The sequence below is a fragment of the Lathyrus oleraceus genome, chromosome 2 (genome assembly GCF_024323335.1).
Source record: "Lathyrus oleraceus cultivar Zhongwan6 chromosome 2, CAAS_Psat_ZW6_1.0, whole genome shotgun sequence".
NCBI classification, from domain to species: domain Eukaryota; kingdom Viridiplantae; phylum Streptophyta; class Magnoliopsida; order Fabales; family Fabaceae; genus Lathyrus; species Lathyrus oleraceus.
Window position 1 is genome coordinate 277,722,892 of NC_066580.1, and position 24,169 is coordinate 277,747,060.

Consider the following 24,169-nt stretch of genomic DNA (forward strand, 5'->3'; position numbering starts at 1 on the left):
CAAATTAAAAATGCATTAAAATTCAATTTAATTTGGTCAAAACTTAAAATCTCTTCAAAACACCAAATAAATGGCCAAGAGATTTATCCTAGGTCAAACAAGGTCAAAGGACCTTAGACAAAAAAATTCATGATTTTTGAAAAGTCAGAGGTATTTTTAAACAATTAAAAATATGCATAGAAACATTCAATTCATGAAAAATATCAAAATTAACCCAAAAAATAATTTTAGTTCAGAAAATAAAAGAGAAAAATATTTAAAGATTTTTTGTGAAAGTCACATATTTCTTGAATTAAAAATGAAATTAATATGAAACAAAATAAAGCAATTAAATGAAAAATCATAAAATACAAAAAAATAACAAGGTATGAACGATGGACCAAGTGCCACACGCATGGTAATCAAAACTAATGGTCAAGATTAGAACGATGGACCAAGATCAGATGGTTGGACGCTTGCCAACACACCACCAGAGCCCTATCTCCGGTCATCTTCTCCGGAGAGGACCAACGGAATGGTCCAACCTAAACTTCATGAAAAATGGAAAACAAGGACACTAATTTAAGAGAAAATGCTCAGGGTTACAAATCTCACCTCAATTTTCTCGAAATCGAAGTATATAAAAAGATACAGGGATTTGAATTTTGAGGATCATGAACTGAGTTGCTTCGATTTGACCTCAAAGAAACTCAATCTTGTTGCCTACATTGATATGACTTCAGCCAACCAAAAATCACAAAGAATGGTGAAGAATTAAGAGAGAATTGAAGAGATGAAGTTTCTGAAATTTAACCTTCAAGTAGCTTTAATTCAACTTGATCTTGATCTGAATTTGCTTGATTCTTCCTCCTTTTGCTTGCAGTGATCAATTGAGATGAAAAGGGCAATGAATTCTTGGAGTTTGAACTTCAAAATAGAAGGTGAAATTCAAACACGATTTCAATGAAATCCTTAATAAATTCTATGGATTAAGGGGTCTGAGTTGTCTCAGAAAAGCTTGGGCAAGGTGTTTATGCCTTTCTGAGCTCATGGCACTGGCATTTATAGGTTCTTCAAATGCTTTTTGCACACTTTCATTCAAACTCCAAAAATAGTAATGAACTCATGCATGCGTGCATGGGCGTGTACAAAGCCCAAAGAGTGATGTCGAAGGGTCCAAAATCGTGCACATGTGATGCTGAAAACAAATCATGAAGCCATGCAATGTGCAATGGAAATTGGTCATGAAAATCTTCCAAATGGGGCCATGCATTGCACCCATGCGCAAGTCCTTCAATTTTGATCCAAATGAGATGATCTTGTACTTTTTGGGAAGGTGAGATCAAGAGGAACAACTTCCATGTTGAACACTTTTCAAATTGAAGCTTGTATCATGATGTATTTTGAGGTGGAAGTTTATAAAATCAAACATATTTGAAAAACTTTTAAGTACCAAGTCAAATGTTCACTTCTTCCACCTTGAATAACGTTTGCTATGGACTTCAAATGGAAAACTTTCCTTCACTAACTTGTATCACTTTCAAACCTATTCAATTTGGTCATAAATTTTACCTCATTTGGATTTGGCATGAAGTAGTTATGCATTTTAGAAGTTGAGGAAAATCACTTGTTCAATGGTAATGGCCCAAAATGACCTATAATGTTTCCTCTTGGCACATGCATTTTCAAGTTGAATTTGAACTTCCTCCAAACATCAAAGTTTAAAATGACACCTTGAGTTTGATCATGGAATTTGAATGGCTTTTATATCATACAAATTGAGCAAGTTATGGTCCTTGGAAGTTGACCTCTTAACTAGGGTTCAGACAAAATGACCTATACTATTTCACCATAAAAAATGACTTTCCAAGCAAACCTGGGTATTGAATTAAACATGAAAGTTGTTTGTAATGTCATAAGGAGTAGCTTTTATCTTGTAATCATTTTCATATGACAAAAATTGTAGGAGATAGGGTCTAGGGAACCCCAATTTTGACTAGTTGACTTTTTCTGGTCAACCACCATGAACCATCTTGCTAGCTTGACATTCTCTTGGTTTTTGGGATTCATGGAGGATCATATATGTGTAAGATTATGTAATATGAAGTATCACTTGAAATATTTGATCAAATGGTGAAGAAGCTTGTTGAGGAAGTCATACAAGATACCTAGATGAATTAGGGATTCCAAGGCAAACAAGCTTCAAACTATTGATGAATTCTTGATCAAAATTATATGTGAATATCATGGGGATCCATATATTATGTCTAGATTCAATATGAACCATCTATTGATTAGTCTCCTTGCATTGAGGGTCTTAAACTCTAGATATGAGCTTAATGGAGCATGGGTGAACACACACACTACCTACAAAAGCAACAACCCATACATTGACATATTTTTTGGGTATTTTGGTTAGTAAATAATGAAAATTAAAGTATGATACAATCAAATTTGCTTGGTGACCTCTCCCAATGAAAACCCAAGAATAAGGGGCAAGGAGGATGCCAAGGTGTGATCCTAAAACCAATGCATATGATGAGATATCATGAGGGATCTTAGGGTAAAAATTGGGGTCTTACAATTACCTCTAATTGATTGAATATTGTACATATTTATCGACGTGATTGCCCCATATTGAATGAATCTTGAAGTGGCTTGCCTTTCTGCTCAACGGAGACTTCTGATATTCTACTCTTTGGTAGGATCATTCAAAGTGACCTGCCTCTACTCAACAGAGTTCTCAGGAATTTTGTTCTTTTGGTATGATCTACCAAGGTGACTTGCCCCCTACTCAACGGAGTCCTCAGGCATTATATCATTTGATGTGATCAACTTAAGTGGCTTGCCCCTGCCCAAAGGAGTTCTCAGGTGTTTTGCACCTTGGCGTGATCATTTAGAGTGACTTGCCCCTACTCAACGGAGTTCTCGGAAATTGTGTCTTTTGATGTCATCAAGCTCCTTAGTTCATTTTCATTGTGGAAGCTTCCTTGATGTCAAATGCTTACTCACGAGTAAAACATGTTCATTTTGGAAATGATAATTGCAATATTATGTTTATGTTAGTTTTGAAATCCAATCATGTTCACTGGAAATATGACATATAGTGAATAGATCACTACTTGGGAATGTCATATCAATACTAACATAGATGATGAGCAAATCCTGCTTCAATTAGGTCTTTCGAGGGTTGTAACGTGGCTTGGTTCACGGTTTAAGAAAATAGATTTATGGCTCAAAAATTATTCTAACCCAACTATTTCCCTTGATGTTCTCTAGTCCTACATTCATTTATTTCGACACAAGTGCTCGTTTTCCAAAAGGTATTTTGGAAGTAATGGTTAATTAACTAACAAGGTTTTCGAAGTGGCAGTCACTCAACTTTTTTTTGGTTTGTAGCCACACAAAATTCTCCTTGTTGAGGATTTTTCCTTTGATTCCTCTTTTGCTTCTTCTTTTTTATTTCCCTAATTTTAGCTGGATCGATTCCAATTTTTACTTCACAGAGATGCCCTCATTTTTACCTAAGTCACTCGTCTTCGAGTTTTCGACTTAACGGGATTTCTTTCTTTTTCTTTTGACATTTATTTCTTATTTCTTTTCTTTTGTTGGAACAGATCGTGTGGCATCTGTTCATTTGATTTGAGGGGGTTGTTATTTCCTCGTTCCTGTTGGTGAGAAATAACCGTTACGAATTTGTGGTCTCCAGCCTCTCGTGAGGGATAAGATGTGATTGATCCTCAGATAGGACATTCCCTTCTGTCTTTTTAAAAAAAATTGAACGCAAGGTCAACTTGACTGAAGACTACCCTGCCCTGGGTTAAGATTGGGGGCTTTATATGTAAAGAAAGAAAATTCCTACTCCTTGGCTCGAAGGGGTTGACTAGGGATTATCTTCCTTATAACTCCGGTATTTAGGGATTTGAAATAATGCCTTACATCATCATCAAGGTTTTATTCAAAAGCATATGTGTAGTGATTTCGTGTTTTTAAATTTCATCATTCTCCTTTTGATTTTGCTTAAACAAAAGTTAGATACTAAAAAAAAAGTATGAGTGAACATGAATTGATTGATTCAAAAACATGCATATTTATTTCATTATCTTATCAATTGAAAAACAATGAGTCTTTACAAATGAGTATTCCAAATGACGAACAAGAAAATTACACATGACAATGATTAAACAGACTAATGATTGATGGCGTAACTAGCCTTATTCCTCCCATAATTTGGGGTTTTATGCTTGCAGAGATTGATGAGACAGTCCCAGAGATGCAATTTTCTCCAGATTTACCATTGTTACCACTATGGAATTACATATGTGCTTGCCCGTGGAGGCATATGATTGTTCCATATGTTCAGTTCATTTGGTGTGAATGAGATAACCTTTGAGTGGATACGGTCTTGTACCTTATGCATGAAGATATTACAATTCTCGATCGTGTGCCCCGACGTCCCAGAGTGGTACTCACAACTAACATTCATATCATACCTTGGAGGAAGAGGTGTCGGAGGAGGTTCCAATTCTCTCAATCGGATCAAAGAACCTCAGAGTAAATGAGCAAGTAACTAACTAAATAGCATATGGATAGGATCAAATTTTCTTTCAGGCCTTCTCTACCTTTGTTGGCCTGGTTGATAATAGTTTTGACATTGTCATACCCTCAAATTTTCCCTACCCTACATCAGATTCTTAAACCCTAATTCATGAGCATACATCCCATACATATCATCTCATATACATTTGTACTTAATGACCATAATAATCCACAAGCCCAAGGTATAGGATTCACCTGCAAGGCCCCAAGACCATCTAATCATGATAAGGTGTTCCCAAGCCACCTTAACCCTAATATCATCCTCAGGCACCCTACAAAGCTTGGAGGATCATCTGGTCACCCAAGGATGGTGAAGTCCCCTTTGAAGAAGCTTAAAGGTTCATCTGGTCACCCAAGGACCAAACCCTAGCTCTTGACCATCCTTTTGTTTATACAAGTATTTATTCCGCATGGATCTTGACCATGCCATAGAGGATCCCTCAAATCCAAAGTTTTTTCATGCCCTGCACCCTTTAAACATCTCAATTTGATCCTTACATCTCAAACCCTAGTGCATTTTGGCTTTGGTTCTTAATGAAACTTATGGCTCAAGAAACCCTAGTTTGAGGACCCCTCGGTCATTAATATTTCTCATTCTTGACCATCAAATCACCCTACCATTCATTAATTATAATTTTATGTCCATTACAATCACAATCCACCATTTAAACATCCGTTCAATCCATGTTACAAGTAGTTGGTTTGCTCTTGATTTTTCAACTTTCCATGACTTGATCCATCCACTAATTTGACCTAAATTCATTCCACAAAGGTCGAATCCTAATTTCCCATCATGGTATGATCACATGAACTCAAAACATCCATCATTATGCCTTGTAAATTAAAAAAACATAAAATCCCCAAATTTGGTCATGTTGGTTGGTCACATTTTGGCAAGAATGGCCTATGGGAAGTTCCAAGGACCATAACCTCCTCATATTTTGAGCTTTTTAAATACCTCTTCGAGCCAAATGTCCTAAATAACTTCCTATATAACTTTGTGTCAAGGTACAAGACTTAATTCATTAAGGAAGAGGTTCAATTTTGCTATTGGCCAAGTTGGTCCAACATGCCTACCATGCCCTAAAATCATGTCATGACCACTACTTTGACAGATTGCCATTTCTAAACCATAAACCCTTTTGACCTGGTTATTTTTTCATTCAATCAAGATCGTGGAAAGGAAGAAAAGGCCCCAAAATTTAGACAAAATGCACGAGCCAATTTTATTTCACCTTGGTTGAAAGTTGATGACTTGCCATGATGTATAAACCAGACATGCCCAAGGCAAACTTTGTAAGTCAGTGCACCAAGCTCCCAAATCATTCCAATATGATTATTTTTGACCCCTAACACATTTAATATCATAGTGTGATATGTTTGGAAGTCAATTTGCAAGCCAAAACCTCACCAAGGAAGGAAACCGATCCCATGTGCAAAAATCAATTTTTGCCCAAAATGGCAAAAAGAAAATTCTGCAGCAGACCTTGCCATTGCCTTTGGTTGTTCTAAATCGATGCTAGGGACCAAAAACATCTTGTATGTGGTGTAAACAAGCTTAGAACTCAGACTCCTTTGTTCCCCATGATCCCACCTTGAGCATTCTTCAAGTCACATGCCACTTTTGATCAAGCCTTCATTTTCTCCCTCCAAAACCATCCACACACCTTCCCTATAAATAATGGAAGGTGTTCCACTTCAGAACCAAGCTCACAATCCCTTAAAACTTATGCTTCATTTTCTACTTAGAGCTCCCAAAATAGAACATTGGGTTTTGAGTTTCAGTGAGTTTCAACTTCAAATAACCACCCAGAAACCTTCACCAACCATCACCCAAGCTTTCCAAACACCTAACGTCTCTTCCTCTAGCCTCACCTGAGCTGAGCCATAACATCGGATATCCTCCCTGAGCTACCTCTGATCAGGTAATTTTCTCCACCCCATCATCAAAAAAAGTTACCACCTCCCTCGAAATGTTACTCGGAATATTTTCCCCAACTTTCCAACTTTGATTACTTAACATTTAGAATTTAATTTTTGTTTTAGGTTAAGTTCATGTTTCTGATTTTTTAGAATAAACTCCACACTCAGAGCCAATCAGTGGCTCATGAGTGTGTAGGATAATTTGTTTATGTCTTTGCAACATGATTCCATAAAAAATCATGTTGAACATGTGTATTTCCAAGTTTTGATTTCTGAGTTTGGCTCGAGGAAGAAGATGACTGTTGCGCGCATTTGATTTCAAAAATACTTATTGTCGTGTCATGATTGGTTAAAACATATGCACATCTCATTTATTTATTGTGTTTATTATTTATTCACTTCGGTCCATTTCATATCACCACCGAGCTTGTGGCCCAGTGGGAGAAGGGGTTAATCCCCCCGTGACCCCAAGGTTAGGGGTTCAACCCCCAGTGTTTGCAAATCTCCATTTTTTTTACTTATGTTATTTTTATCCATTTATTTTTCTTTTTTTGTTTCCATTTTGATTTATTATTTTACCCCTTTCATTTTTATTATTTTGCAAACATGTTGAACATAAACTCCCATTATTTTTACCTCTATAGTTTATTGGTGACTTGTTTTATTTCATTTGGGTATTTTTTGAAAGACTTATGAAGTTTTAACTTATGGACTAATGAAATCTACTTAAGTTATGACATGTTTGGTTTAGGGTTGATTAAAACCTTCCATACTTCAAACCTACCATTGGATAATCAAGTGTTCATCCGTGGTACTTTGAAGCATGGATAATTTACCCCTACTTCAAATAACTTGGTCATTTGATTTGTGGATGAAGTCTCACTTGTTAACTTGTAATTTCATCTGATATATTTCTTCACTTGGTCCACTTGTTCATAACCATGGCTTAACTTAACTTTACTTTGATTACTACTAACCTTTTGTTACTACTATTATCATTTCTATTATTCATTGTTATTTACTTTTATTTCATTTACATTCAATTACTCATTATCATCATCATTGTATAAACTTCATCATGCATGTTTATTTACATTGTCTTTACCTTATTGTTATCACCACATTTAAAAACTACAAACACATGATAAAATTATAAGACCAAAGACAATCCACTCCACTTAATCACTTAGACTTAGAGGATCCCGTTTTGGACCTTTGATTGGAGGCCTTTTCATTTTCTTTGTGATATTTTGTTTCAAACTTTGGGTTTCATCTGTACTTACATACTTGTTGTAAGAATGATATCATGGCACCACCTTGGGGGGACATGTTTATAAGACCATTATTCTTTGTTTAGCATAGGTCACTTTTGCACACACAAGGCTTTCTCTTAGGCTACTTTACAATGAGCTACTTTTATTTTCTTGTTGGTTACTTTGCATTCATGTTCCATAAGCCAAATTTTCTTAATTAAATAAACAAATCCTTGATTCAATATCAATCGTCCTTTTCTTAATCAAATTCAAAACACTTAATAACTAAGATTAGTATTGTGCGCCACGAGCCTTAAGTGGTGGAGAATGAGTGAGAATGGAGTATTCCTACCATCACTCTGATTACTTTGGACTCAAGATGCTTGGCTTGTTGTTTAGAACATTCACCTCTGCCCCTAGACTTTAGTGCAATCTAATCACAAACTCATTTCATAAACCCTAGTTTAAGGTAAAATCAACACAACCCATTAAATCTATTTTTTGTGCCTTAGGGCATCCACCCGAAAACGCTTTTCTCTAAGGTAAAACCAACCAACACAAAAATATTTTCTACTCCGAACTACGGAGCTCTGATTCCTCATCCTTGAATGAGTGATATGTAGGCACAAGGGCCACAATCATTGGCGAGCACCCTAATAAAAAACCAAAACCTCTCCCTTTCATGCACATTCTTTTGAAAAATAAAATAATAACGAGATAAATCCTCGCATACGTAAAACAACCCTAATGGTTCCCATGGAGTACCATGAATGTAAGGGGTGCTAATACCTTCCCCTTGCGTAATCGACTTCCGAACCCTAATCTCGGTTGCGAGAGTGATACCTTATCCCTTTCTAGCGCTTCTTGTGTGCTTATATTTTTCGAGGGTTTTATCGACTATTTCCCTTCTCCTCTCCGATATAGGCACACAAATAAAATTCGGTGCCAACTGTTATGATATTGAATTTCTCCTCTTTGCGGAGGCAGTTCTTTTATTCAATCCATCCAGTCTCCTCGCTAACCCAAAAACCCCGACGGTGATAGCTGGCGACTCTGCGGGGGACCCAGTTTTTCCTAAGCAAGTCTAGCCTAGTTAGGGCTGTTTTCCTTTTTACGCGCGTGGGGATTTATCCGTATTTATTTTTTTGTACATATTTGCTTTTATTACTAACCTATACATATTTTCGTTGTTTGTATGTTGGTCCAAAACTATGGCTCCATGACTAAGAAAATTGAACGAAATAATGATTGCAATGATAAACCTTGTGTGAAAGACTCACCACCCGATTCTGAGAGCTTGCTTGAGATATGAGAGGTTGAGTAGTATTGGTCCGTGAGGTGACTTTCTCGTTAGGGTCGTATAAGAACCTCACTTAGTGGTAGATTCTCTTAAGGGGATTGATGATCGCCGTGCTTTAGGCGTAAGCATCCTTACCCTTATTAGAGTTTTTAACCCTAAGACCCCCTTTGTATAACATTTAACAGTGGCCATTCTAGACTGATGGTCATGTAATATAGGCCACCAAGGTGCCTTCCTCGTAAGGGTCGATACGAAGATCTCACTTAGAGTAGATAACCTTGATGGAGCAGTCGTCTAGTAAGTAAATTGACGTAAGCGGTTGACAGTCAAGGAATTCGGTGACTCTAAGGGAAGTTTCTTACACCCAATTTCTCCAAATCCCTATATCATACAAAGCGAGAACCTTTGTTTACTAAGCAGTCATTAAACCTCACACTTTGTCATGATGGTTCAAAACCATGAACCCATACCTAATTTCTTTGGAAATAAATAAACCAATCATTCATTCATACATAGATTCATTCATCGTCAAACTAATAAAGCAAAGCTTTTAAGATTTTCGTTTGTTCAAACGCAGCATAAAGAGATTTTTTTACCAACAATCATGGATTCATCAACAGGAAAAGTACTTCTACCTTCCGATTCAAGAGTCCGGACATCATCTCATTGAAGGTCCTTTGCTCAAAGGTTGTAGCCCTCAAGGTCAACAAGTATAGAGCCAACTTTGGGAACATCATGGATCTTCTAACCAAGAATGTTTGCTATGGTGTTATCACTACAATGGCCCAATACTATGACGTCACGCTAAAATGCTTCACTTTCCCCGACTTCCAAATATCTCCAACCTTGGAAGACCTTGAGAGACTTCTCAACTGATCAATCAAAGAATACAACCCCTTTCCCAAATTGGAAGAAGCTTGTGTGTTACATAACTCTCAATCATCTTGGGTATCAATGCCAACAAGCTAGTGGCCATTTGGCGCATCAAAGGTTCCGCCAAGGGTTTGAATCAAAAGTTCCTCGAAGGCCACACTTGGGAAATGTTAAAGGAAGAAAGACCCAACTTCTATAGTGCAACCCTAGCACTTCTGATTCATGGGATTGTTCTATTCCCAAATATGGACAAGTTTGTGGATCACTTGGCAGTTGAAGTCTTTCTAACAAAGAACCTGGGGTCGTTTCTACTTGCCGACTTATATCATACCTTTCATACAAGGCATGAGAAGAAAAGAGGTACATTCCTCTGTTGTGCTCCCCTGTTGCACCTGTGGATGAGGGCTCCCATACCTCTATGTCGATCCATTGCTCAAAGCAATCTAACATGGCCTCAAAAGTTTGCATCTCTCTCCGCCAATTCAATTCCATGGTACAAGAGAGAATGGGATACAAAATAAGTCATTGAAAGATGTGGAGGGTTCCCAAACGTACCCTTAATAGGAACGTAAGGTTGTATCAACTACAACCCCGCTTTACTCAAGAGATAATAGGGGTACGCCATGATGAGTCCTACCGAGGAAAGAGACTCCATTCCTTTCATCATCAATACGTAGATTCGCTCTATTCAAACGTGAAGAGAGTATGAAGAGCATGGACAAACATAGTTTGTATTGACCAAGAATAGGGAAAGAAGAATATCCTAGCCAAAGAACCCTAATATGTATGGGTAAAAGAGAGGGCGAGGGTTGTCAAGATGCCATTTTTGTTTAACCCTTCTTCATTTCCATTGACTCCTGAGCCCAAGTCTATCCTACAAGAGGACATGGACAAGCTTACCAACCAAATCAAAGAGCTTGAGTTGGAAAACACTCAAATACGAGTCCAACTCAACCGTTCCAAGAAACGTAACCACATCTTAAAAGATAAGAGTAAGAAAGTTTGTGAAAAGTTTGAGGATAGCAAGAAGAGGCTCCTAATAGCTAAAGGCCAGAGAGTTTGGGTTGGTGGAGCTCTACAAGGAGCTAGTTCTGAGCTAGACTTCTGCAACGACAAGTTGGATCAAGCGTTTTGAACTATTAAGGACCTTGAGAAGACCGTTGAGAGGTATAACGCTATGAAGAAAGAAGAGAGGGAGGATTACGAAGCCCAAATCCTCGAGATTAGGACCACTCTCAAGGAGTGTAAGGACCTCTTGGCTAAGGAATAGCTAGAGAGAAAAGGTTCACTGAAGTTTCTTGCACGAGCAGCTCAACCTTGGGCGAGCTTGCGAGCAAATCAAGAACTTGAAGATAGGGATCTATCACGAAGCATACATAGAGTTTCAGAGCCAACACAGATATTAGGAGGAGTGATGCCATGAAGTCGAATCTTCTATTGCTCAAAGGGATGAAATCATCCACAATCTCCAAACCCTTTATAATGAGTGGAGGGACAAATACGCCAACATGGCGGTGCTAACAAATTTCACTCTCCAAGACTTTCCCGACAAATTGAAAGAGGATGATTTAACCATGTTCCTAGATAATACCCCTGAGGAGGTCTACCACTTCGTCAAATTCTACAAGAAGACGATGGTCGAACTCATCGCCGACATTGAGGATTTCCGCAAGTCTCAAGGGGGCACTTTTAGGGTTGACATCTAGCTAGCTTATTTGTCTCATCTACTTGTACTTTGCAATTTCTATGTATTTGTAACATGTATGATTTCCCTTCAAAGGATGAATAGATACCTTTTGTGATCCACTTTAGTGTGCTTTCCTTTATCTTTGATTGTAAATATAAATCATTAAGTATTTCTCGCAAAAAAATAACACGATTAACTAAAAGATCTTTGCTTTAACAAAAAAAAAATATAATAATAAAACATTCATGTATCATTTATAGCTTTCAAAAACAAAACAAAAACACTCATCCATCCACCTTTTTCTTATCAGAACCATACTTCAGAGATGACTTTCTGGTACAATACGCGAAACACCAACAAGTCGTCATGGAGCAGCTTCAGCAAAACCAACCCGCACTTCAAGAGGAAGTATCCCAAATGAGGTCCCAGATAAGAAAACTAATGGAGACAATCCAAGTGGTTTCTAGGGGCCAAGAGATAATGGCAAAGCTGCAAGAAGACATGAACCAACATGCTTATGCTGCGAATCCTTATATTCCTCCGGTCGTGGAGATCATAACTCCTCATCGAGTAGATCCTTCAATCTATATAGGCGCACCTGGCAGTGTCCCACCAGTAAATCTCCATCCCCTGTCGTCAAGGTAGATGATCAACACAATGCTTTCTTCAACCCGAGGGCCGCCTCCCAATATGATGCTTTTGGTCCCACAACTAATGAAGTGGAGAAAAAGGTAAGGGCCATTGAGGATAAATTTAAAAAAATGGAGAGTACTGATGCATTAGGTCTTGATTCAGCTAAAATGTGCCTAGTGCATGGCATGGTTATCCTAGCCAAATTCAAAGTCCCCGACTTTGAGAAGTACAAGGGTGTCAGTGATTTGAGGATACATATTCAGGCATATTGTAGGAAGATGGTCTCCTAATCTAATGATGATCGACTCATGATGCACTTTCTCCAAGATTCTCTAAGTGGAGTGTCGTTAGAGTGGTATATGCAACTTGAGGGTACTCACATCCGAACTTGGAGATAAATAGACGAGGCATTCCTCAAACACTATCAGTATCACACTGATATTGCGCCATACCGCACGGAATTGCAAAATCTGACGCAGAGGTTCGAGGAAACCTTTAAAGAGTACGCCCAAAGGTGGAGGGAACTCGTAGCCAGGGTACAACCTCCATTGTTAGAGAGAGAGATAATAGACATGTTCATGGGCAACTTTCAAGGCTCGTATCTTGATAGGATGGTAGGAAGTACTCCCTCTGGCTTTTCTAAATTGGTATTGGCCGATGAAAGAGTTGAAAACATGATTAAAATGGGCAAGGTTCAAAACCCTGCAAGTACATCCGGTGTGAAAAAGAAAACCTTCGTCCCATATGGCAGGAAAAGAGAAGGCGAAACTAATACAATCATAGTCGTCCGAACAAGGACTCCAACATATCAAGTTCCGTACCAACAAGTGGCCATCGTGGCCCCCGTTCAACAAGTTCAACAACAACCATTTACAATTCCTATTCAACATCAACAACAACCATGTTACCAACAACAACGCTATCAACAATAACAACAACAACAATGTCAGTAGCCACAACAACAATCGCAACCATAGTATCAGAAACAACAACAAAGGCAGAGGAGACCTAAAAGAAGATTTCACCCAGTTTCTATGTCGTATAGCCATATTCTACCATACTTAATAAGAGGATCACTTATGCAACTAAGGGAGTTGGGACCCCCACCAGCAGTCCTTCCTCCCGGATATGATGCAAATGCCCATTGTGAGTTTCACTCCGGAGCTCCTGGGCATTCTATTTAAAATTGCAAAGCTCTGAAGTACAAAGTCCAAGATTTGATTGGCTCGAAGGAGATTATGTTTGCGCCTAACGACCCGAATGTAAATAACAATCCTATGTGTCCCCACAATCCTACAAATGTAAACATTAGAGAATTTGACAACGGCCGGAAACTGATAACCTCTGTTAAGGAATTAAGAACTCCGCTCATTAAAATCAAGGAAGTCTTAATGAAGAATTACGCATTTCCAGTTTGTGCACCAACTTATGAATTATGTTCAGTTGATCCACAACAATGGGAAAGTTTGAAGATAACCATTCAAGACCTGATAAATCAAGGAATTCTTTTGATAAATCAACCCTCTACAATCAAAGATGTGTCCACCCTCGAGATACCATACGATGAAGTTTCACCTCTACAAATTTCGTGCAGTCTCTCCCAATTAACTCTCTCAGCAAATCCTGTTGTTCAAATGATAATAAGGGTCCCAACATGGTTCCCTTACAAAGACACCAAGGCAGTACCGTGGGTATATGACTCTTCGTCTACATTCATGTCCAGAAAATTCAAGAAGAACCAATCAAGTCCAATGACCCAATAATCAGCATTGCCGAAACTGGAGGGGTCACAAGAAGTGGAAGGATCTTTGCACCTTCACATCCACCAATTGGCACTAACAACCCTTCAAACTTAGACAAGGGCAGGAAAACTGATGATACTCAGCAAAAGCAAGACTCACTGCCTACCAATGAGGTGGATGAGTTTTTGCATATTATCAAAATAAGCGATTATTGAGTGGTTGAGCAACTCAACCAAACACCATCTAGAATCTCGATGTTGTCTCTATTGATGTTCTCATAAGGGCTTAGGGATGCCTTGGTGAAGTTATTAAAAGTGGCCCATGTACCCCAAGAAATATCAGTATGCCAGTTTGAAGGAGTGGTTAACAATATATCCACCTGTTTAAGCTTGGGTTTCAGTAACAAGGAGCTCCCCGCCAAGGGAAGAAATCACAACAAGACTCTTTATATTACTATCGAGTGCGTGGATATAGTTATATCAAGAGTTCTGATAGACATCGGTTCCTCCCTCAATGTGATGGCTAAGGGGTCTCTTGCTAAGTTAACCATTTAAGGACTTGTAATGAAACCGAGTGAGCTGATTGTGAGAGCTTTTGATGGGTCGAGGAGGACCGCGATCGGTGAAATGGATCTGCCTATGAAGATTGGTCCTCATATATTCTTCATCACTTTCTGTGTTATGGATATCCATCCAGTGTACAATTTCCTACTTGGAAGGCCTTGGACTCACTCAGTTGGAGCAGTTACATTAACACTCCATCAAAGGTTGAAACTTTTGGTCGGCGACAAACTGGTGGTCATAGAAGGTGAAGAGGATATTGTGGTGAGCCATATCACATCTTTTCAATATGTTGAAGGAGAAGGAGAAATGCAGGAAATCCCATTTCAGTCGTTTGAGGTTATAAACTTTGAAATGGTTAGCTGATCAGGAAAATAGCAAGTGTACTATTTTACCAATGTAGTAATAATAGGGACGTTTCCTAAATATCGATCTCGAGGACTGCGTAGCAATATGAGTTTAAATTGTGATTCAAGTGAACAAAACAAATAATTAGGGGTTTGTAAAAAGTCATTGTATAAGGGATTGAGAAATAAACGAAGAATAAATATTTTTCACAGTTTATAAAAATATGCCAAGGATGGTGTATGAATATCTCCTGTAATGACCTTGAATGTATATCTCCTTAAACAGTTCAAAATTTACAATTACCGGATCTTAAAATTGTTTCCTCCTAAGACCTTAGAGGGAAACCTTTGGTCATTCATTCTAATCTCTAAGTCCTTAGGCGATTACAATGAAACCAAGTCGTATGAAACAACAAGGTATAACTGGTAACCATAGGGTATCCCTAGCCCTAGGTGATATCTACTATAGTTTCACTGTACAAAAACCTTAACAATTGTAATCCCACAAATTGTTAACCATATAACAATTCCTTTTTCTGATAAAGAAAGCATTAAAAACATTGCACAATGAAATTGACAAACAAACATCATATATTAACGAAATTATCAATTCAGAGTCATTACACGATCAATTCAGGGACACCCCCTGGCTTTGGGGTGTTTAGGCACTCATATTATTCAAATAAGATACAATATAAAATTTAGACATTACAAGAATAAGGGAATCCCGTTGATCTTCAATCGCATCCGCTCTTGAAGGACCTCCGTTCTCCACAGCTCTTGATCGCTTCAATCTTAATCTTACCAAATATGTATTGTGTCAAAAGTCCCATTCTCCGTCTCTAAAAATCCCCTAAATAGTTCCTGATCAAATATTGGATGTAGCAAATGTCCACAATGCCCTCCGGGATCAGCAGTGCCAAAACACAAGAAAATAAAATAAAATGAATTGTTCAAGCCAACACTGGTTGTGTCAGGCAACACGACCGACCATGTTGGCTAGCTGGTTCACTGCTCCAACAACGCCCCTTCCAGGGTTGCTGACGCGGGCTGTGTCAGCTGACACGGGCACCCGTGTCAGCTCCCTATTTTTTCCCATGGCTCCCCTTCTCCTGACACGGGCCATGTTGGGCAACACGGGTGGCCGTGTCAAGGCTACTATACCATCAAATTTCTTCTTCCGACGAGCCCAGGACGTCCGGTTCCCTTGGCGAGTCCTTCGGTATTCTTGTTTACACCTGAAACCAATAAAACTACCACAAGGAGACATAAAATGGAGTATAATGACACAAACCAAAGATAATCATCAAACTTAAATAGAAATGCAAATATCTAATTTACTAAACAAAATAACATGATAGGTAGAATCATGTGTTACCGACTTCGTGAAATTGTGTCGAATGAGTCTCAAAAAACAAGTAGAATTTGAGACCGATCACAATCCCAAACTTATCTCATTGCTTGTCCTCAAGTGATGCTCGAGACATCAGGACGGTCACCCCCAAATTTTCTTCCACATTACTATTGTGATCTTTCGTGATTCCCTTTTCACTTTTCGTTCACTGTTTTACTCTTTCCCGACTTTCGACGTTCCGCTGCATTTTCACATTAACGTACCTTCTGACCTATAGCTTTTCACACTCTCACCAAATCTCTCGGGGTCAAAGTGTTTTCACTCAAAAACAGAGCATGTAAAGTCAACTCTTAGGTTTGAATAACATATACCTTAATAACAAAAACATACCACACACACACTATTCGAGGGCTTTTTAGGTTGTAATGGGGCTTAGGTGCAATATAGGAAAACTAGTGTTTCAGGCTCAGAGTCCGTGTTATTATCCTTATTACTATGTTCAATCATTCAATCAAGAGGTTTTTCTTTTGGACACCGTTCGTGTTAGGATTCAATGGCTCTTATTTTTCTCTCTTTTTTTATGCTCTCTTTTGAGCATGCTTTTTGCCAACCTCAATATTTCTAGATAAGTGCTTTCTTATACTTCTCATAACTTTTCATTTCTCTTTCTTCTTTCTTTTGAAGTTTCATACTTTTCTATTATTATTTTTCAACTGCACTTATCTAGTCCTCATCGGTGTCCCTAAAAAATAAGAAACCCCAAACTTAGGATTTTCCACAAATCCGAAGTCAACAACACTTATCCAAGCAAGGTAAGGTAGTGTTTAGGCTTACGGTTATTTACAGCGGTTAAAAAACAAACAAAAGGAAATATGGATCGAATTGGGTAAACTAAGGGTAATAATGGCGGGTTGGCTGGAAAGGCTCGGGGTTAAAACAAAAAAAATGTCTCAGTGTGTACATGTGTTTTATGCAATTCCAACATCTATTACACAAACTCAGAGTGACATAGACATACTTGAAAAACTCTCATGATGATAAGTGTTTGGCTTTTTGTAGTTCTCACCATGTTTGGTATAACATACAGGTTTCCAAGATACCTCTCAGTGTGATGTAGCTTCGTCTTCACTTCGGGTACAGAGTATTCATGTGTAGTCCAGTGACAGAAAATTGCGTCTGATTATTCAGATCAGCAGTATCAACTTTCAGGGCTTCCAAAAGAGCAAGTAGAGGAGTGTGTCTTTCATCCAATCGCTTCAAGCCTCATCATTCATCCTGCACGAATATCCTCTATATGTAACACACAAAATACCACACATCTAATTGCTAAACAAACTAATAAAATGATGAAAATACTAATAACAAATAATAAAAACCCCCCACACACTTGAACCAAACATTATCTGCAATGTTTAATCCAAGATAGAGGGGGGACTCACACAACCTCACTGCGGTGGAGGAAATTGCAACATCAGTCGTTGCATTATCACATGCATCTCATCCAGAACAGTCCCTTGACGGGCTTGCCCTATGCCTTGGTGTGTTTGCTCCACTAAGAGATCGTTGATCTCTGTGTGCATCCACGACCATTGGTACGGTGTCACATATGACGATCGACACCTGTATGCGTGGTGTCCTCTGGCGGAGCAACAAACTGCTCCTACTCTTGTTCCTGCACCTCTTTCGCTTGTTGGTCACCTGCAACAAATGGGTCAGCATTGTGCTCGTCCATATCGTCTTGGACGGCATTCTCATATAGCCAATTGGTAGTGTTGGCAATGCTTATTCTTGCAGGGTCAGGGAGAGCCATGATAAATTGACTAGAACTCATCAAAGCATAATAATCAGAGATTTGGGATATCATACCTTGCTGAACCAACGTGTTCATGTCCAGTTTATGCTTACCTGACACTGGTGTCTCATTTAGGGCAGCAGGGTCATAACCGAAATGGTGGGCAATCTGTGTGATTATGCCCTGGATGGAAATTCCCCCTTGAGCCTCTCTGCCCACTCTACCGAGGTAGTCCGTTGCAAATGCTGCAACACTCACATCAACTCGGTTTGCCATGGAAAACAGAAAGAAAAGCTCCCTTTGGGTAGCCACACCTGTACTATCACCCCTATCGAAAAGCATGAAAGCCAGTACCTTCTGAGCATACCTGAAACAGGGGTTCTGAATTCCATACGCTTTATCCCCCTTTGCAACATAATCTGATCACCTTGTGATGGCCAACCAGAAAGTCTTAGCATCAAAGCTATCAGGTACGGCTCTGGGGCCATACAGGGGTAAGCGGAGAATCTCACCCAGCTGCTCAATTGTCAACTCGTGGTCGACATTATATAACCTGAAATTCATCGTCCCTCCATAGTACATCGTTGTACCTGTCCATCCTTTCTTAAAATTGAACTCAATGGTGCTCAAAATTTATAAATTAATGCGCTCATATGTAGGTGCTTCACAATGCAAAAATTCAAGCATGCCTAGGACATGAAACATCCTATCCAATTCCTCTGACAGACCCAATTGAGCTAAGGTGTCAGAGCATAAATACCTCGTCGGTGTTTTCTTATGCTTGACGTGAGATGAGTAACGCCTTTCGTGCTCCGGTTGTCAAAAATTATTTCGTACAAATTTGGATGACGAATGGTCCTTTTCCGAGGCCTTGATGGCTCAGCCTCTGTTTGTTTCCCCTTAGCAATTCTCTTAGACGGCATGATTGGTTCCTGCAAAAAATTATGAACAAAGATAAAGTATGGAATAAGGAGAAAATAGTACCGCGTACTTGTAAAGGACGGGGAGTGGAGCAACTTTCATGAAGGGAGTCGGTGATTTGGATAGTGTATGGCGGTAAAGGAGTGAGCTTTTGTTGGTGAGGTTATGGAGAAAAATGGAAAGAGAATGGAGGAAGAAGAAAGGTTAAGTATAAATAGGAGAGAGAATAGGTAAAAATCATATTAAAGGGATTAAATGAGATTAAAAAGGATTTTAATTGGTGAAAAATCCGGGTGGGGGCCACAAAATCAATTTTTTTGAAATTCAAAATTGCCCACCGTGCTACCCTACACGGGTCATGTCCCGTGACACGGGTGGCCATGTCAGGGCGCTTTAAATGCCACCACTTACAGTAGAGCTAACACGGGCGGCCGTGTCAGCCTACTGGAAAACAACAAGCTCCTGATTGCCTTGCCTGGCACGGATCGTGTCAGGTGACACGGGTACCCGTCTCAGGGGCCTGTTTTCCTCCGAAAATTTGAAAAAAAATTTTGTTCTCCCTGCTCTTGTAGCAAGAGGTCTTCTATAAGTTTGGCTCAAATATTTCCTTCTATCATGTGCGATTTATTTTGCGAACCTACAAACAAAATTTTTGAACCACACCAAACAACTGAAATTATTAGAATTAAACTGCGTGGGTTGCCTCCCATGAAGCACTACGTTTAACATCGCATGGCTCGACCGTCGTCTCTCTTATCCTCTGAGACGAACATTTTCAATCAAACCACTTTTCCGCCCCTTGTAGTAATGTTTCAACCTTTGTCCGTTCACCTTAAATGTATTCCTGTTACTAGGATTTTTAAGTTCTATTGCTCCATGGGGAAACACTCTGTGAACCAAAAACAGACCTGACCACCTGGATTTCAACTTTCCGGGAAAGAGTTTAAACCTGGAATTGAAAAAGAGCACCAATTGCCCCTCGACAAACTCCTTTCTCTGTAGCTTCTGATCATGCCATTCTTTTTCCTTCTCCTTATAGAGTTTGGCATTCTCAAAGGCTTGATTCCTAAACTCTTCTAACTCGTGGAGCTGAAGAATTCAGGATTCACCAGCTTTGGCAAGATAATAATTTAAGAATTTGGATCCCCAAAATGCTTTGTGCTCTAACTCTAATGGAAAGTGACAAGCTTTACCGTAAACTAAATGATATGGAGACATGCCTATAGTCATTTTGAATTCCGTTATGTATGCCCATAATGCATCTTCTAACTTCACTGCCCAGTCTTTTCGAGATGCGCATACAGACTTTTCCAGTATTTGCTTTATCTTCCTGTTGGACACTTCGACCTGGCCACTCGTTTGCGGGTGATACGGAGTGGCGATCGTGTGTTTAACATTATATTTCTTCAGCAAATTCTCCATCAGTTTGTTTAAAAAATGAGTACCTTCATCACTGATAAGTGCTCTCGGCACTTCAAATCTCGAAAAAATATTATTCTTCAGAAAGGTCACAACCACTTTAGAATCATTGGTGGACAATGCCACCACTTCCACCCACTCTAATACGTAGTCCACTGCTACCAAGATGTAATTCTTTCCAAATGAGGGTGGAAACGGCCCCATGAAGTCTATTCCCCATACATCAAACAATTCAACTTTCAGCATAGCATTTTGCGGCATTTGATTCCTCTTAGAAATATTCCCCGTTCTTTGACATCTATCGCACTCCTTGACTTTGTCTAGGGCATCTTTGAATAGTGTGGGCCAATATAGACCTAACTGAAGGACTTTAGTTGTTGTTCTATCACCATTGAAGTGTCCTCCATTAACTGAGTCATGACAAGCTCTGAGTACATCCCTTTGTTCCTCTTCTGGGATGCATCTTCTGACCAGCCCATCTATTCCTCTCTTGTATAGGAGTGGGTCATCCCACAAGTAGAACCTGCAATCATGAACAAACTTTTTCTTCTTGTTAGAATCAAAATAATTAGGGATTACACCCCCCACCAAATAATTCGCATAGTCTGCGAACCACGGGATACCGATGACAACGAGGATGTGTTCATCAGCGAACTCATCCTTTATCGGTCACTTCTCTTCCGTTTCTTTAATTGGTGACATTCGGGATAAATGATCCGCTACTGTGTTTTCACATCCCATTTTGTCCCTAATCTCTACATCAAATTCTTGGAGGAGTGAGATCCACCTAAGAAGCCTCGCCTTAGAATCATGTTTAGCAAACAAATAATTCAAAGCGGCATGGTTAGTATAAATGACAACCTTCGATCCTAACAAGTATTGCCTGAATTTGTCAAATGCATAAACCACAACTAATAACTCTTTATCAATAGTTGCATAGTTCATCTGTGCAGGGTTTAGCACATGACTAGCATAATAAATGACATGTAGCAACTTCTCTCTTCGTTGTCCTAGAACTGCCCCTACAGCTATATCACTAGCATCGCACATGATCTCAAATGGAAGAGACCAAACTGGGGCAATACCAATCGGTGCTGAAATCAATTTGTTCTTCAATGTCTCAAAAGTTGTGGTGCATTCTTTGTCGAACATAAAAGCCTTATCCTTAACCAATAGAGTGGCCAGCGGTTTTGCGATTTTAGAGAAATCTCTTATGAACCTGCGGTAACAACCTGCATGTCCTAAGAAACTCCTGATACCCTTCTCATTAACAGGAGGCGGGAGTTTAGATATCACTTCCACCTTTGCTTGGTCAACTTCAATTCCTTTGTAGGAAAGTTTGTGACCCAATACTATCCCTTCTCGCACCATGAAGTGACATTTCTTCCAGTTCAGAAGTAAATTTTTTTTCTGCACCTGTCTAAAACAAGAGAAACGTTAGTTAAACAGTTATCAAACGAGGATCCAAAGACCGAAAAGTCATCCATGAACACTTCCATATGCTTTTCAAGCATGTCAACGAAGATGGAAGTCATGCAACGTTGGAAAATGGTTGGGGCCTTACACAGCCCGGATGGCATTCTTTTGTATGCAAACACGCCATAAGGGCATGTGAATGTTGTCTTCTTTTGGTCTTCCAGGGAAACTGCAATCTGATTATACCCGGAATATCCATCTAGAAAATAGTAGTAATCATGTCCAGCTAGCCTTTCCAACATTTGGTCAATGAATGGCAACGGGAAGTGGTCCTTCCTAGTCGCTATGTTTAACGTCTTGTAGTCAATACACACACGCCAACCGGTAATTGTCCTTGTAAGGATTAACTCATTCTTTTCGTTTCTTATTATGGTGGTCCTTACCTTTTTTGGGACCACATGCACCGGACTCACCCAAGGGTTGTCAGAAATAGGATATATAAGACATGCGTCTAACAATTTTACCACCTATCTTTGAATTACTTCTTTCATTGTTGGGTTGAGTCTTCTCTGTGGTTGGACCACCAGTTTGTGGTCTTCTTCCATGAGAATTTTATGCATGCACACCGTAGGGCTAATACCTTTCAAATCCTCAATTTCCCATCCAATAGCATTTTTGTATTTTTTTAGGACTTGGATGAGCTTCTCTTCTTGGATATTCTTGAGGCTCGAATTTATGATAGCTGGGCATTTACCTTCAGAATCGAGAAAGACATATTTGATATTCTCAGGAAGTTGTTTCAACTTTGTTCCCTTCTTGGGCCCTTTATCCTCCTCACTAGTTTGAGGTAGTTGTAAATCTTCCCACCGGTGTGGTCGAGATCCATTCCACGGGGGTTGTGCGTCCATCAAGGCCAGCACTTCGGATTCCCCGTTGTCCACTTCTTTATCACTGTTGAAAATGGACAAACTCAACACTCTTTCCAAAGGTAATTATGGTGCATTCAAAGGACTATCATACGTCATTACTTGATCCAGAACCTCTATAGTATGACTAGTACAAATATCATCTTTGTATTTCATGGTGTTTCGAACAACAATCTTTAACTCCTCATCATAAACCTTCAATGTCATAATCCCTTCTTCTATGTTGATCAAACATCTTCCCGTCTCTAAAAAGGGTCTCCCAAGAATGAAAGGGATCTCTTCATCTTCAGGCATTTCTAGAATCACGAAATCCACCAGGAATACAAACTTGTCAATTTTCACTAGAACATCTTCAACAATACCATAAGGTTTCTTGATTGAATGATCAGCGAATTGGAGTGTCATCCTGGTATCTTGCATAGCCCATATACCAAGCTTCTTGTAAATGGATAACACCATGAGACTCACACTTGCTCCTAGATTAATAAGAGCCTTTTTGAATGACCTATCTCCAATGGTACAAGGAATAGTGATCGCTCCTTGATCTTTCTTCTTCATTAGGATCTTCATACCCTGCAAAATAGCACTACAAGTTTTAGTTAGAATAATCAGGTTGGTTTCGATGGCACGCCTCTTAGAAATAATGTCCTTCATGAACTTGGCATAAGTAGCCATTTTGTCAAGTGCTTCCAAAAGTGGAATATTAATTTCTAGCTTCTTGAACAACTCAAAGAACTTCTCAAAGTTTTTCTCATGGTGCCCCTTTTTCTTATTTCTGGTTTGAAAAGGAAGCTTAATGACCGGCTTAGGCTCAGTGACTGTTTCTTTCACTACTGGTTTCGGTGCCACCAATTCTTCCCTTACAACTTCATTTTCTTTGATCTCAAGATCCACATTGATCAATTGATCTTCCTCTTCAGCCATCTCCTCAAGTACTTCATCAGATTTACCACTTCTTATTGTCACAATGCTCACATTATTATGCTCTCTAGGATTTGTCACAGTTGCACTAGGTAGAGCACCTTGTTCTTGAGAACTCGAGGCTAATTGTTGTGCTATTTGACCCATCTGGACTTCAAGATTTTGTATTGATGCGGTGGTGTTTTTTTGTTTGTTTCGGGTTTCTTCTTGGAATTGAACATTATGAGATGCCATTCTTTCAATGGCAATCTCCCAATCAGCTTTCTTAGGGGCTTGTTGTTGTTGTTGTTGATATTGAGATTGGTATTGACCATGTTGAGGAGCGTTCCCTTTCTGGTCTTTCCATGAGAAGTTGGGATGATTCTTCCAACCCGGATTGTACGTGTTGGAATATGGATTATTCTGCTTCAAAAATTTGATTTCCTCAACTTGTTAAGGAGTTGCAAAACAATACACTGTTTGGTGCAGACCATTACAAATCTCACAACAGACAATAGGAGTCGGTTGGGCTTGTGTCACCTGTT

At 39.2% G+C, this 24,169-nt stretch overlaps 1 protein-coding gene across 1 annotated transcript; it reads right to left on the minus strand.

The window, feature by feature from the left end:
• Window positions 1–22,790: 22,790 nt before the first annotated feature.
• On the minus strand, window positions 22,791–23,879 carry LOC127122895 (uncharacterized). The gene has a single exon (XM_051053169.1). It carries the CDS (start codon window positions 23,877–23,879, stop codon window positions 22,791–22,793), a length of 1,089 nt encoding a protein of 362 aa, XP_050909126.1.
• Window positions 23,880–24,169: the final 290 nt, after the last annotated feature.

Excerpts from the sequence above, each read along its gene's own strand:
- LOC127122895 (XM_051053169.1), bottom strand. The coding sequence starts at position 23,879 with ATGGCATCTCATAATGTTCAATTCCAAGAAGAAACCCGAAACAAACAA.